The sequence below is a fragment of the Panthera pardus genome, unplaced genomic scaffold (genome assembly GCF_024362965.1).
Source record: "Panthera pardus isolate Hobbes unplaced genomic scaffold, ASM2436296v1 HiC_scaffold_5, whole genome shotgun sequence".
Lineage (NCBI taxonomy): Eukaryota > Metazoa > Chordata > Mammalia > Carnivora > Felidae > Panthera > Panthera pardus.
In genome coordinates, this window is record NW_026526980.1 from 5145085 (window position 1) to 5160417 (window position 15333).

Below are 15333 nucleotides of genomic sequence, written 5' to 3' on the forward strand. Positions count from 1 at the left end.
TGATCCCAGAGTAGAAGACCTAGGGAGACCCACAACTTGGCTGGGGAAGGGGGGACCATTCCAGAGGGCCTACCTGGGGGTGGAAGGTATAGGCAGCTTCCAGGAGGTACTGCTGAAGGCCCTGGTCTTGCTTCTTCAGTGTCACAGCTGCCAACACAGGCAGCGAGAGCAGGGAGGGCTGACCAGCTGGTGGCCAGGTGACTTCTGTGCACAGCTGCCAGCCCCAGGTGCGGGACCCTGTGGAGAAAGGGGAGTGGGCAGCACTGGGCAGCAGAGAGCTAGAGAATTCCAGGCGGGAGCCCACGGCTGCTCACGCAGCAAAGAAAAGGCTTCTCGGGGCGCCTGGGTGGCTCAGTTGGTTAGGTGGCCGACTTCGGCTCAGGTCATGATCTCGCAGTCTGTGAGTTCGAGCCCCGCGTCGGGCTCTGTGCTGACAGCTTGGAGCCTGGAGCCTGTTTCGGATTCTGTATCCCCCTCTCTCTCTGACCCTCCCCCGTTCATGCTCTGTCTCTGTCTCAAAAATAAATAAATGTTAAAAAAAAATTTTAAAAGAAAAAGCTTCTCCACTTGCTTCTGAGAACCAGTGCCATGTAAACCAGGGTCCCTCAACCCTCGGCACTACTGACGTACTGGGCTAGTCAAGCCTCTGTTGCGGGAGCTGTGCTAGTTACGACAACCCTCTGTCTCCAGACATCGCCAGATGTCCCCTGGGTGGGGGGAGGGTGGCAAAATCACCCTGGCTTGAGGACCCCAGTGCAGACATGAAGAGTGTGGGCAGTTGTGTGTAGAGGAACACAGGCTCCCGAGCAAGACTGCCTGGGTCCGAATTCCAGCTTTTCCAGTTCTCAGCTGTGTGACCTTGGGCAAGTTGCTAAACATCTCTGTGCCTCAGTGTTGCTCATCGGTGGACTGGAACTAAGAACAGTTCCTGCCTCATGGTGTTACTGTGGGGACTGACAGAGCCCGTCAGTGTTCAGGACAGCACCCGGCCTAAAGTGGTCAGTTCGTTTAGATGGACCCCTCCCCGACTTTACTTCTAAAATGACTACAAAGATCCACTCCGGTTTGGAGAATTCCCGCCCCATTTTTTTTTTTCAGCTTTGCTGAAAAATAACGTGATGTCATTACCAGATAATTTTCTAATGTTGTTAAAATATCTCCTTCGTTACAGGGTTTGAAAGTTACAGGTTGGGGTGCTCAGGTGCTCAGGTGGCTCGGTATATGTCCGACTTCAGCGCAGGTCATGATCTCACAGTTCGTGAGATCGAGCTCTGCATCAGGCTGAGTGCTGACAGCTCGGAGCCTGGAGCCTGGAGCCTGGAGCCTGCTTTGGATTCTGTGTCTCCCTCTCTCTCTCTGCCCCTCTCCCGCTCATGCTCTGTTTCCCTCTCTCTCTGTCAAAAGTAAATAAACATTAAAAAAAAAACTAAAAAAAAAATAAATAAAAGGGAAATAACTTAGGGGCACCTGGATGGCTCAGTTGGTTCATCATCCAACTTCGGCTCAGCTCATGATCTCGCAGCTCGTGAGTTCAAGCCCCACATCGACCTCTGTGCTAAACATGGATCCTGCTTGAGATTCTCTCTCTCTCTCTCTCTCTCTCTCTGCCCCTCCCCCACTTGCATATGCTCTCTCTGTCTCTCAAAAATAAACAAACTTTTTTAAAAAATGTAAAGTCATAGGATATCTCAGTAACTCACTAAACCGGAAGTTGGAGGGTTTTACTTTTCCTACAAAGGGCCAGAGAGTAAATACTTGAGGCTTGGCCGATCATACAAATGGTCTGTCACTACTACTCACTTCTACCATTGAAGGACAAAAGCAGCCACAGACAATAGGTCAACAAATGGGCACGGCCATGTACCAATAAAACTTTATTTCCGGCCACTGAAATATGCACTGCACAAATTTTCCACACTTTGAAATATTCTTCCTCTGATTACTTTTCACATTTGGAAAACGTAACAACCTATTCCTAGCTTGCAAGCCTTCGTAATGAGCCAATCACCCAGGACTGGATCGCTGAGTTGCATCCTGTTTTCTGCCCTTGTAAATAATGACGCCGTGAACATCTTTGTGCATAGCACATTTTATTGGCTTGTTTTCACAGGGTAGAGTTCTAGAAGCAGAATCAAAGAGTTAAGGGGTATAAATCCTTCTTGGGCAGGAGAGCAACTCTCGCATTTGGAGCTGTCCTTGGCCCCTTCGGCTCCCAGATGCCCAACTGGGGACAGCAATGGCAAGGACCCTACTACCGCCTACCTTCTTTGTCAGTACAGGACTGGGCCTCAGAAGGGCTGCGGGCATTACTGAGGCTCCTCACGCCATCCCCGGTGACGAGGTACAGCTTAGAGCTGGGTGGGGAAAGAGGAAAGTCCCAAACAAGTCATTTTCGTTCATTCTCCGGACAAATACGCCTTGAGCTGCCACAGTCTGACACCAGGGCAAATGCCACTGTGAGCAGGACAGGCCTCTGGAGAACTCACCCACAACACTGGTGACGAGTGCCATGATAAACCTGAATGGGGGCAGCATGGGGTCTGTCTTGGGGACAGGGCAAGGCCTCCGTTAGCTGGGAGTGTGTGGATATCTGCAGATGTTGTGACATGTGAGCAGAGACTTAAAGGATGCGAAGGAGCCGGCATCTTAGACAGCGGGAATAGCAGGTGCAAAGGTCCTGGGGTGGGAATAAAGGGGCCTCTTTAGAAGCACAAAAAGGGTGGCTCAAGGGCGTCAGGGTGCAGGGAGAGGGTGTGAGTGAAAGGCAGGAGGTAGTGGAAGGAAACAGGTAAGAGGTGGGTAGGACCCCCATGAAGAAGGACAATCACGTAAGACCTGGGTTAGCCTAGGAGCAAGTGGGGGGTTTTAAACATTGTCCAACTGTCACCTCTCCAGGAGGCTGGGAACAAGCTGGTCCCAGGAGAGAGCCTTGTAAGAGCTCCCACCTCCAGTCCTTGGCCCCCACAGTGCATCACAGACACACTCCCACACTGACACACACACACACACACACACACACACACACACGACACTCACTAACACAGGCACACTCACACGCACCCCCTTCTGCACACACAGGCTCACCTAACGCACTTCTTCTACTCTCAGACACATGTGAACACACACACACACACACACACACACACACACACACACACACAGGCGCACACACTGACGATCATGTGCACACGCTCACGGGTGCTCACAGACACGCATGCACGAGCCCTCAGGCTCTGCCCACACCTGCCCACCCCCTCGCTCCGCAGGGGCAGGCGCTCACGGCCCCGCCCACTGGGGCAGACCGCCCACCTGAGGCTGAGCAGCTCCACAGGCTCCTCGGGCGTGTTCAGATGCACCTTGAGGTCTCGACTCTTCCTCGCCTGGATCCCGCCATCCAGGCTGGCGGTGCCCCGGATGCCGGTCACCCACCTCAGCCCGGCCTGCCCCAGGGCACCCACCGTGCCCATCTGCGCTGAGATCCGGACCAGGGCACTGAGGGGAGAGACAGACACTAGCTGTGTCCCGCAGACCCGGGTGGGGGGAGGGGGCGTAAGCCCAGCACCCACTCGCCCACCACCCCCGGCTGTTCTCCGAATCTCGAGCCAGAGCGGCCCGTGCGCCGGGGTCATCGCTGGCCACGCTCCAGGGGCACCGAGCCCTTCACACACCGTCCTCCCAGTCCTCACCATCGTGGGCCTCAACTCATAGGCGCAGACACAGGACGGGACAGGTGAGACCACCCACTCGGGGCCCATGGCTGGGATGAAGGGTAGCAGGATGGGGACCTGGGCTGTCTGAGCCCCAGTTGGGGTCTTCATGCCAAAGAGCAGCCCGCAGAGGACGCCCACACTGCCCCCGTCAGACCCAGAAAGCACAGACAGGCCAGCCGAGTCAGTCCCGCTGCAGAATCAGACCGAGCACTGAGCAAACTCGGCCCATGCTGTGTGGCCCTGGACCCACAGTGCACCTGCCTGGAGCCCGTCTCCTCCACCATTGGCAGGAACGAGGACAGTGCCCACCTCGTGGGTGATTATGCGGGTCACCAGACTCGGTGCCCACACATCTTAAATGGCCCTCCTGCTCTCCCTCCTCCCCTCCCCTCAGAGGCAGCGTGGAGCAGGGGGAAGCGTGGGCTGTGGCAGGAGACTGGAGTCCCCGCTGCCTTGCACTCCTATGCTTCCTTGGGTCCATGCTGTCACCTCACTGAACCTCAGTCTTCTCACCTGTAAAGCGGGCATAGCTGCCCAGGACCTCCTCACAGTCTCTTGGCACAAAAACAAAACAAAACAAAACAAAACCCACCAAATCACAGCAGCTGGCGTGACAGATGGTCTGCAGAGCAGGGACCCCCGTCCAGCCCAGAGTGGTGCCCGCGCTCTCTGCAGCGCTCTGCAAGGGGAGACCCCTCCTCGCCCCCCTCCCTCCCCCAGCTCCAAGGAGCCGGCTACCTGGGCTTGACATAACCATTCACAGAGAAATCCAGGGGCTGCTGGAAGCTGGCAGTGCCTCGCACTCGGACGCTGATGGCAGCCGAGACATTTAGGGTCAGCCGGGCTGGAAGGCCAGACATGGTGGGGAAGGTGAGCTCCTCCAAGGCCAGGTGCAGCCTCCGGTTCACCTGTACCTCCTGCCCCTGCAGTCACAGAACCGTAGTGATGCAGGTGACAGCCCCCGGAGCGGGCCAGGCGTGCACGGAGCACACACGACCTTATTTGATCCTCGTACAAGGGGCGGGGGGGAGGGGGGGAAGGAAGGGATATTATCATTATCCCGTTTCCAGAGGAGAAAACCGGGCCCATCAACACATGAAATCATCTGGCCAAACCCACGTACGTAGAACCAGGTGAAGCCGAGTTCAAACCCACACAGTTTACTGTGGAAAAGGATCAGGGTCAGAGGTCAGGGACCCAGGGTCAGTCAGGTAAGGAGTGCGGGCGCTGCCCACGATGCAGAGCACTTACTGGTTTTTCACTTTTTTTTTTAATTTATTTTTCAGAAAGAGAGACAGAGTGCGAGTGGAGGTGGGGCAGAGAGAGGGAGACACAGAACCCGAAGCAGGCCCCAGGCTCTGAGCTGTCAGCACAGAGCCTGATGTGGGGCTCGAACCCATGAACCGTGAGATCATGACCCGAACCAAAGTCGGATGCTTAACCGACTAAACCACCCAGGCGTCCCACTATTATTGTTATAATATCATTCCCATTTCACAGATGCAGAAACTGAGGCCATGACTAGTTAACACTCCCCAGGAGGTAAGAGGTGGAGCTGGGATTTGAACTTGGGCAGCCTGGCTTGAAAGCCCACTATCTTAAGTCTGAGAAGTACTGTAATAACCTTTAAAGCACCAAAGGAAATGCCACGGGGCCAGCAGGGCGGGGAGGGGGCGAGCCCAGCCTGAGGTACCTTCAGGAGCTTGACTGCCAGCTCGGCCAGGCTCAAGGACTGGCGACTCATGCGGCTCCCCATCACCCCGCAGTTCATGACGCTCAGCTCGTGCCCGAACACCTTCACGCTCAGCTCACAGCGCAGCGCCTGCCTCTCCGTGCGCCTCCGGGTCACCTGAGGGAGAAGCCAGGTGACCAAGATCAGGTCTGGTGCCTGGACAGTGGTGGGGGTGGCGGGGGGGCGGGGTGGGTTGGTCCAGAGGGCAAGGTCAAGGGCTTTTGGTGTCTGGAACGTGGCTTGCCAAACTCATGGCCCACAAGCAGAATCCAGACATGTGTTTTCTTTGACCTGCCCAGAGCCCAGTACGGTGTGTGTGGGTGTGAGTGTTCTAACAATCCTTTTGTTCTGGAAGAACCTTAGATTTACAGAAGCATTGCCAAGATGGTACGAGCAGCTCCCATACACCCCTCGCCCTGTTTCCATGCTCAGCGTCTTTCACTGCCAGGGTCAGGGCGAGAGCTGAGAAGCTGACACAGACACGGACTATCATCAAAACTGCAGACGCTGCTCTGATTCCGCCAGTTTTTCCAGCCCCGTTCTCTCCGTTCCAGGACGCCATCCAGGCACCACACTGCATTTACCTGCCCCACCTCTCCCATCTGCACTAGTCTCTGGCACACTGTCTTCCTGTGTATTTCACGCAGTGTGGACCTTTTGAAAATTGGATCTGTTTCCAACATTTAAACATTTAAGAAATGACACGTAAAATCCAGATTCTCTTGCTTCTCGAAAGATACAAGTATTGGCCTGCCTGCCCCCCTCCTCCACCACGACAAGGGGCAGAAAGAGGTGAACAATAGCTGCCACTTTTAATGGAGGCACATGCTCCCGGAACCTGCCACAGACCCCACCTCTCCCTGTTGCCTCTCCAACACGGAGGCCAAGTATTGTTGCCATTATCACTGTGCTGGTGCAGAAGAGATCTTTGGTTACGACTCTCCATCAAGAGGGTGAAAATAACAGACAAAAACGATTGTAGATTTTTTTTTCTTTGAGAGAGAGAGAGAGAGAGAGAGAGAGAGAGAATCTCAAGCAGGCTCCACACTCAGCATGGAACCCGATGCAGAGCTCGATCCCGTAACAGTGAGATCATGAGCTGAACCAAAATCAACAGTCGGATGCTTAACTGACTGAGCCCCCCAGCCACCCCAAGGATTACAGACTCTAAGAAAAAGTGTTTATGCCTAGCCCACCAGCCTCATTCACGTGACTTGCTGGCCCCAGATCTAGTCCAAGAGGCTCTAAAGGGCAGGGACCATGTCCCGACCATCTTTGTGTCCTTGGGCCCTGGGTTCACACTCGATGACTGGTAACTGTGTGACCATGTCCCACGATAAGTGCCCCAGCCACTCTCCCTGATCACCATCAGATGTATGCAGCAGTAGCTTCTTATAATAGCAAAAAGGTGCCAACCACCTAAGTGGCCTTCAGTGGGAGAAGAGTCACGGAAGGCACAGTCCTCACCCACAGAACGGATGTTAAAGCACCCGGCGACCCGCCAAATCCGTTCCTGGCTACACGCCCCGCAGAAACGCGCACGTGCGTTCACCAAAAAGACACGTATGAGAATGTTCACAGCACCACCTGCAATAAGCCAGAAACTGGAAACCACCCAGAAGCCCAGCAGAAGCAGGACGGATAAACAAATGGTGGTGTCTCCATACCGTGGAACGTGACACAGCAAAGAGCACGAACAAGCCGTAAGTACACACAGCTACACAGATGATCTCACAAACCAACTTTAAGCCAAAGAAACCACACACACACACACACACACACACACACACACACACACACACACACAAAGGACACGAGGAACAGCATTCACTCTCGCCAAGCAGTGGAAGCAACCTGCAGCCTGAAGGTCCTTCGGCAGGCGGGTGGACAAACAGTAGAGTCTCTCCACACAGAGGAATATTAGCCGTAGAAAGGGAGGGAGTCCTGACCCGTGCAACACAGATGAATCTCACAACACGATGGGAGGTGAAAGAAGCCAGACACAACAGGTCCCAGGTTGTCTGATTCCATTCATAGGAAATGTCCCAAATAGTTGAATTCATAGAGACCCAAAGCAGATTAGTGGTTGCCAGGGGCTGGGGAGTGACTTGTAATGGGTATGGGTCACCTTTGGGGTGGTGAGGGTATTCTGGAACTGGATAGAAGTGGGGGTTGCACATCACTGAGAATGTACTAATGTCACTGAATTGTCTGCGTTAAGATGGTTCATTTTAGGGGCGCCTGGGTGGCTCAGTCCGTTAAGCGTCCGACTTCGGCTCAGGTCGTGATCTCACGGTTCGTGGGTTCGAGCCCCGCATCAGGCTCTGTGCTGACAGCTCAGAGCCTGGAGCCTGTTTCGGATTCTGTCTCCCTCGCTCTCTGCCCCTTCCCCCCCTCAAAAATAAATAAACACTACAAACAAAAATTTTTAAGAAAATTAAAAAATTAAAGATCATACCACACACTGGGAGGAAATATTTGCAAGCCACATATCGGATAAAAGACTTGTTTCCAAAATCCAAAGAATTCTCAAAACTCAGTAATAAGAAACCGATCCAATATTAAAAAAATAACAACAGACACTATATCTGAACATACACCAAAGAAGACGTATGGACAAACAAGCATGAAAAGAAGTTCAACGTCATTAGTCACTGGGGAGTCACACATTAAAGATAGAAGATACCACTACTAACAGAATGACAACAGTTAAAAGGTCTAATCACACCAAGTGCTGGCGAGGATGAGGGGGAGACCAGAACTCTCCCACCCTGCTGGTGGAGTGCAAAATGGCACAACCACTTTGGAAAACAGTTCAGGAAGGTCTCAGAGATTAAACCTGTAACTACCATCTGACCCAGTCATGCCCGTTCTTGGACATCCACCCAAGAAACGTGAAAACATACACTCAGGTGAAGACTTGTACATGAATGTTCATAGCAGCCCCCAAGATGGAAACAACACAAAGGTCCATCCACCTTTGGATAAGCAAACTGGCACATCCATACAATGGAATGCTATTCAGCAATAAAAAGAAATAACCTACCAGTATAGCCTGCCATGTGGGTGAATCACAGAATAATGTCCTGCATGCAGGAAGCTGGGCAAAAAGGCTACATGCTTTTATTTATTAAAAAAAATTTTTTTTAAACATTTATTTACTTCTGAGAGACAGAGCGCAAGCAGGGGAGGGGCAGAGAGAGGAGACACAGAATCCGAAGCAGGCTCCAGGCTCTGAGCTGTCAGCACAGAGCCCAATGTGGGGCTCAAACCCGTGAAACAGATCATGACCTGAGCCGAAGCCAGAAGCTCAACCAACTGAGCCACCCGGGCACCCCAAGGTTATACACTTTTAAAATTAAGTTTGTGTCACGTGATTCCATTTACGTAACTCTAGAAAATGCAAAGTGATCTACAGGGACAGAAAACCTACCACTGGTTCCTGGGGACAGGGGTGGGTGGAAGGAGGGGATATTATGGAGCACGAGGAAACTTTTGGGGGTGATGGATATGTTCACTGACTTTACTATGGTGATGATTTCATAGCACATACCTATGTCAAAACTCAACAAACTATACTGTATATACACACCGTTTGTTACTGGCCAACTATACCTCTACAAAGTTGATTTTTGTTTTTAAGTAGAATTAATCAGTGCAGTTAGGAGGTGGGATTAGTGATTACCCTTGGTTAGGAGGGGGTAGACTAGAAGAGGAAGGAGCAGGGGGCCCCTGGGGTGCTGACAATGGTCTGGGCATTGATTATAAGGATGTTTTCTATGGGTGGAAAAGCGCTAACAATCTTGGGCAGTTTTCTAATTGTATGTGATGCTTTGATAAACACTTTTTCACCACCAGGCAGGCTAATCTCTGCTACTCAGCTCGGGACCAGGTACTTGTTTCTGTGGTGGTGGGGGGAGGGAAGGCAGGGTCTGAGGTCATTGACAGCTGGGACCCCAGGCCAAAAGCTCAGCTGGCGAGTGGTGGGAGCAGGGTGGGAGCGGGTACCCCCCCTTACCTTCTGCTTGCATGCCTCTCACCTTTCTGTACCTTTCTCCTGGACAGTCAGGGCTGCTGGCATGTGGGGTGGACCCTGCTTCTGGCTCTGGGGACTTCTCTGCTTGGGCCTCTTCCTCCTCTTCCTGCCCCCAGAACGACTTCCCGCCGAACAGCCTGTGGACGATTTTCTCTGCATTTTCCAGCCGGAGGCCAAGCTGGGAAGAAAAAGCCAGGACTCCATGAGGAGCTGCTCAGTCACATGGATGATCAGAGCTGCAGGGCAGAGGGCTCGAAGTGGGGTGCCCAGCAGGCTTGGGCAGGGCTCTCTGGGCTCCCTAGGATCCACCTTTCTTTTTTTTTTAAGCTTATTTATTTATTTAGAGAGATTGAGCAGGGTAAGGGCAGAGAGGATGAGAGAGAGAATCCCAAGGAGGCCCCATGCTGTCACCGCAGAACTCAACACAGGGCTTAACTCATGAACCAGGAGTTCATGACTTGAGCTGAAATCAAGAATCAGATACTCAACCAACTGAGCCACCCAAGTGCCCCGGGGCACCACGTTTCCAAATCAAGTTCCACATCTGCTGGGCAAAAGCTGCACAGGAAAAATTCTTACCGATTCTTTCAGGCCTGGTTCAAATGGCACCGCCTCTGGGAAGTCCTCCTTGAATTCCCACATCATTCTCTTCCCACATTCCCCATCCCCTGACCAAATCTATCACTCCTTCCCCTCAATGTCCAGCCCAAAACCTCTAGGTCACACTCAGATGCTGTAATCTGGGTGTCTCCCTTGCAAGATCCTGAGCTCCGTGAGAGCAGGGTCCCATGTCTCATGCACTAGGCATGCTGAAGGCCTGGTGTGATGGGTAATTTTGTGTTGATTTGACAGAGCCATGGGGTGCTGAAATATTTGGTCACACACAACTTGGGGTGTTTCTGTGAGAGTGGTTTTAGATGGATTTAACATTCATCTATATCTATCTATCTACATAATATCTATATCTATGTATATCTAGATTGATAGATAAATATAGATATTACATACATAGATATATTAAAGAGACAGGATGAGAGAGCGAGCACATGTGCACACAAGAGGAGGGGGAGAGGGGCAGAGGGAGAAGGAGACTCTTAAGCAGGCTCCACTCTCAGCTTAGAGCCTGATGCGGGGCTCAATCCCACAGCCCTGGGATTATGATCTGAGCCCAAACCGAGAGTCAGACACTCAACTGAATGAACCACCCAGGCGCCCCTAACATTTAAATCAATAGACTGAGCCAAGCAGAGTGCCCCGATAATGTAGGTGGGCCACATCCCATCAGTCGAAGGCATGAATGAAACAAAAGGCAATCAACAACTACGGGGTAATTCTGCCTGACTGCCTCAAGCTGGGACATCACCTTTTCCCCACCTTCAGCCTAACCTCAAACATCAGCTTTTCCCAGGTCTCAAGCCTCTAAACTAAAAGGCTCTCAGGCCCTCGGACTCCGACTAGAACAACACCATCGGCTTTAAAGCTTGCTGACCGCAGACCTTGGGAAGTGTCAGCCTCCATAATCGTGTGGGCCAATTCCTTACAATAAATCTCTTTCTAGAGGTACCTATGTGCTACTGGTTCTGTTTCTCGAGAGAACGCGAATACGCCTGGCTTAGTTGGTTCTTAAAATGTGATGGATGTGAGGGGCGCCTGAATGGCTCAGTCGGTTAAGCGTCCGATTTCAGCTCAGGTCACGATCTCGCCACTCATGAGTTCGAGCCCCACGTCGGGCTCTGTGCTGACAGCGTAGAGCCTGGAGCCTGCTTCGGATTCTGCCTCCCTCTGTCTGCCCCTCCTCCACTGGCGCTCTGTCTCTCTCTCAAAATTAATATAAAAACATAAAACGAATTTTTTTAAAGAACTCTTCCACGATGTGGCCCTGCTCCTCTCTGCACACCCGTCTTACGTCTCTCTCACTCTACTGGTCTACTTCTGCTCCTTGAACATACCAAGTCCTTTCTTGTCTCAGGACCTTTGCACATACTGGTGCCTCCGCCTGGGACGCTCTTACCCCAGCTCTTCCCTAGGCTGCTCAAGCTCCCCCTTTAGGTCACAGCTCAAACTTCGCCTTCCCCAACACAATACTTGAAAGTTGCCACTGTTTTATCAATATGTTTACTCATTTTTTATCTGTTTACCTCTGTGGGCAGGGATCTTATCTTACCTGTTGATCGTCAGATTCTCAGAGCCTAGTACAGCACCTGGCACAAGTCACGTAGAAGACAGATATTTGTGCAATGGATGACAGGTGGGTAGTTAAATATGAATATATGGATGGACGGATAGACGAATGGGTGTAGATGGAAATGGAAGATGGACAGATTTCAATCTGTGGAAGGATGGATAGATGAGTGAGAAAAATGAAGCTGTGGTAGGTAGGTAGGTGAATAGACAGATGGGTGGGTGAGAGAGAAGAACGGATGGATGGATGAATGGATGGATGGGAAAGAGGGTAGATGGTGAGATGGGGATAATGGCACATTAGTGAACAGATGGAGGAGAAGAATGGATGGATGGATGGATGGATGGATGGATGGATGGATGGATGGATTGGATGGGAGGCTGGATTGATGACAGATATACAGATGTATATAAGCGTGAATATGTGGACAGGTGTGTGAACGGGTGCACAGGAGTGTATGTGGATGACTAGGAGGCTGGATGAATAGATGCAGGGGTGAGAAGTTGGTGGAGAAATGGGTGAGAGGCTACATAAACAGATAGATGGATGGACGAAAGATGAAGGTAGACGAACATACAGAGGTATGAACGGGTAGGTTTGTGGATGGATACATGGATGGGTGGGCAGGTGGCTGACTGGGAGAACAGGTGAATAGATGGGTAGGTCAGAGGGTAGATGGAGAGGGAAGGTACAGAGATGAGAGGGAGAAAAGAGATGGGTGAGAGGGAGGGATCGAGTGGATGGACAGATGTATGTACGTGTGGGTGGATGGATGTAAGGACCAGGGGTACAAGACTGAGAAGTGGATCAATAGATTCAAGAGGTGATATATGGAAAAATGGATGGATGGGATAACTCCTGGCCTTCTAGAAGACGCCCCAAGGCGACTAGAGTGGGCCCCCTCTCACCTCCAGGAAGTTGAAGGCATGACCTAGGGCGTGGATGGTCAGGTTAGTCATGGCGGAACGGGGGAGGAAGGAGGCTGGGGAAAAGAGAAGCGTCCGCTCCAGGTTGGCTCCCAGGCTGCCAGACACTAGGAGAACCAAGAGAGAGGATCAGCATACTCTGTACCTGTCACAGAGTAGAGTCTGGCCACCGAGGGGCCACAGCCTAAGACAAGGCAAGATGGGGCACGTCCTCTCCAGCAGGACAGGTGTCTCTGCCTTTAGCCTCATCAAAACCCCAGAAAAGATCAGTACACCCCTGCTGACAGGTGAGCACCCCACTTTCTACCCAGAGACTTCGGGAGCGGCTGAGGGAGTAGAGGTACCCAAGCTAGAACGGGGTTTCCTTTTGGATGCTCTGTTTAATTACGACAAGATGGTGACAGCCTCCGTTTAGTGCCTTTTAACACAGGGGAAAACAGGTCCCCAATTCACAGGCAGGCAACAGAGCCAATCTTCCACCACTATTTCATCAGCATTGTATTCCTTTTCCGGATTACCTTGCGTTTACAGAGTTAAACTGATTTTTTTTTATTAACGGTAGTAATAGACAGATTCCTTTTGAGATAAATGCAAGTTAAAAAATAACCAGTTTAGAGAAAAGACAGAAATACTCCATTGCATGCTATGAACTGGCTGATAGTTGATGAGTTTAGACTTCTTCCAACAAAAATGGCAGGTGGGTGGGAACAGAGCAAAAAAAATCAAGCAGGTGGCATATAAACAGGTGACAACTGGGAAAGAGTGTCTTCGATCCACGTGTCCTCGAGGGTTAGAGCTCCCAGGTCCCCCAGGGCTTCATGGCCCCAGCACGGGGCAGCGGCTGCCCAGGATGGCCATACCTGAGCGAAAGGTGACGTCAGAATAGGATGAGTGTTTCCAGGCCTCCGGATGGAACTCCTGGCTGAGGATGTCCTCAGGGAGGGTCTCCCGGAGAGCGCGCTTCAGAGGGTCATCGGTCTCCAGCAGCTGCAGCAGGTGACTCCACACAAAGGAACCCACTGGAGTCCAGTCACAGCCAACAGGGAGGGGAGGGGAGGGGAGGGGAGGGATGGATCTGGAGCTGGCTCAGCCCAGAGAACAGACTCCCTCCCCCCACCCCACCGGAGCCTGTAGCCCAAGTCCTGCCACTTCCACAAGCCAAGGGGCTTCTCAGGAGCCCAGCTATCCGTATTTTCTTTCAAGAAATCACGGCCAACAGTGGTGCTTTCATGGAACTTGTCAATCCAGCCCACGCACGGCATCCTGACGTGCCTTCCGGAAGGGAGAGGGGGACACTGTGGGGAAAGCTCTGGGTTGACAGTCAGACCCAAGTCTGAATCGCACGTCCACCACTCACGAGCTGTGTGACCTTAGGCTGGTTACTCTACCTCTCTGAGGCCCAGTTTCCTCATCTGCAAAATGAAGCATCACAACCCATCTCCCAGGGCTGCTGGTGCAGACCAGTCAAGAGGAAGCCTGGCCCAGAGAAATGAGTATCTTTCAGGGTTGGGAAAGGGGTGACGTGCAATTCGGGATAGGGATCCCCAGGCTCTCTGGAGAAGTAAAGATTAAATGAGATCACCCAGGGGAAAGATTCCGATGAGGGATATTCAGGCTCTGAGAATGCCCGGCAGGGAGCTTCTAGAACAATCCGCCATGGATCAGAGTGGAGGCTGGCTTTTGTTCCCAGGGGACAATACACAGGCCTGCTACCCCAGGGTCTCCATCAAGGCTGAGCCCCTTCCCTGATTCCCCGGTGAGGGGGGGCTTGGGTTAATGGCCTACTTGACCAAAACCGCTTTCTCTCCCCACCTCCCACTCACATCCCATCCCATCCCACCCGATACCACCAACGAACAGTTACATCTCCTAGCAGTACCGTTTGTATTCTTTTCGGGGGGATGTCACTTCTTTAGAAGGTAACCTAACAGCACGACAGACTTTTAAATGTGTACACCCTTCAAAAAAGGGGGAGGGGGGTGGAAAGGGGCACCTGGGTGGCTCAGTCGGTTAAGATTCTGCCTCTTGGTCTTGGCTCAGGTCATTATCTCGCGGTTCCTGAGTTCAAGCCCCACGTTGGGCTCTACGCTGACAGTGAGGAGCCTGCTTGGGATTCTGTGTCTCCCTCTCTCGTGCACAGGTACATGCGTTCTCTCTCTCTCTCAAAATAAAGAAACTTTAAATTTTTAAAAGATAAACCGTTCTAAATGCCTTTGTGTATTGACTCGGTTTATGCTCCCTCTATGAGGGAGACAGTGCTAGTACGATCATCCCCATTTCCCAGATGTAGAAACAGAGGCTCAGCAAGGTTTAGTAACTTGTCCAAAGGCACACAGGCAGGGAGCCGCTGAGCTGGGATTTGAACCCGGGCTGTGGGGCTCCAGGGACTCACCTCACTGTGTAGCATGCACAAGATTTTTGAAAATTAGTTCAACTTATTTTTCTTTGAAGTTTCACTTTTGGGTTTAGGAACTATGGCCAGAGGTCCCTGTTTGTTTAGTTATTTTGAGAGCAAGAAAGAGACAGGAAGCAGGAGAAGTGGAGGGGCAGAGAGAGTGAGAGAATCCCAAGCAGGCTCCACACTGTCAGCACAGAGCCTGACGTGGGGCTCGAACCCACAAACCATGAGATCACGACCTGAGCAAAAACCAAGAGTCAGAAACCTAACTGACCGAGCCGGCCAGGAGCCCCAGAGGCCCCTGTTTAAAGGGTACTCTCTGACCCTAGAAGGGATCGGAGACTTGGAG

The 15333-nt window shown here is 51.9% G+C and overlaps 1 protein-coding gene across 1 annotated transcript in view; it reads right to left on the reverse strand.

The window, feature by feature from the left end:
- LOC109278326 (uncharacterized) overlaps nt 1-15333 on the reverse strand; it is a 131096-nt gene that overhangs the window by 88612 nt on the left and 27151 nt on the right. Inside the window, 8 exon segments of the mRNA XM_053894285.1 lie at nt 74-237; nt 2263-2354; nt 3310-3492; nt 4449-4633; nt 5404-5559; nt 9483-9656; nt 12569-12693; nt 13447-13605. Of these exon segments, the coding sequence (XP_053750260.1) occupies nt 74-237; nt 2263-2354; nt 3310-3492; nt 4449-4633; nt 5404-5559; nt 9483-9656; nt 12569-12693; nt 13447-13605 (1238 nt within the window).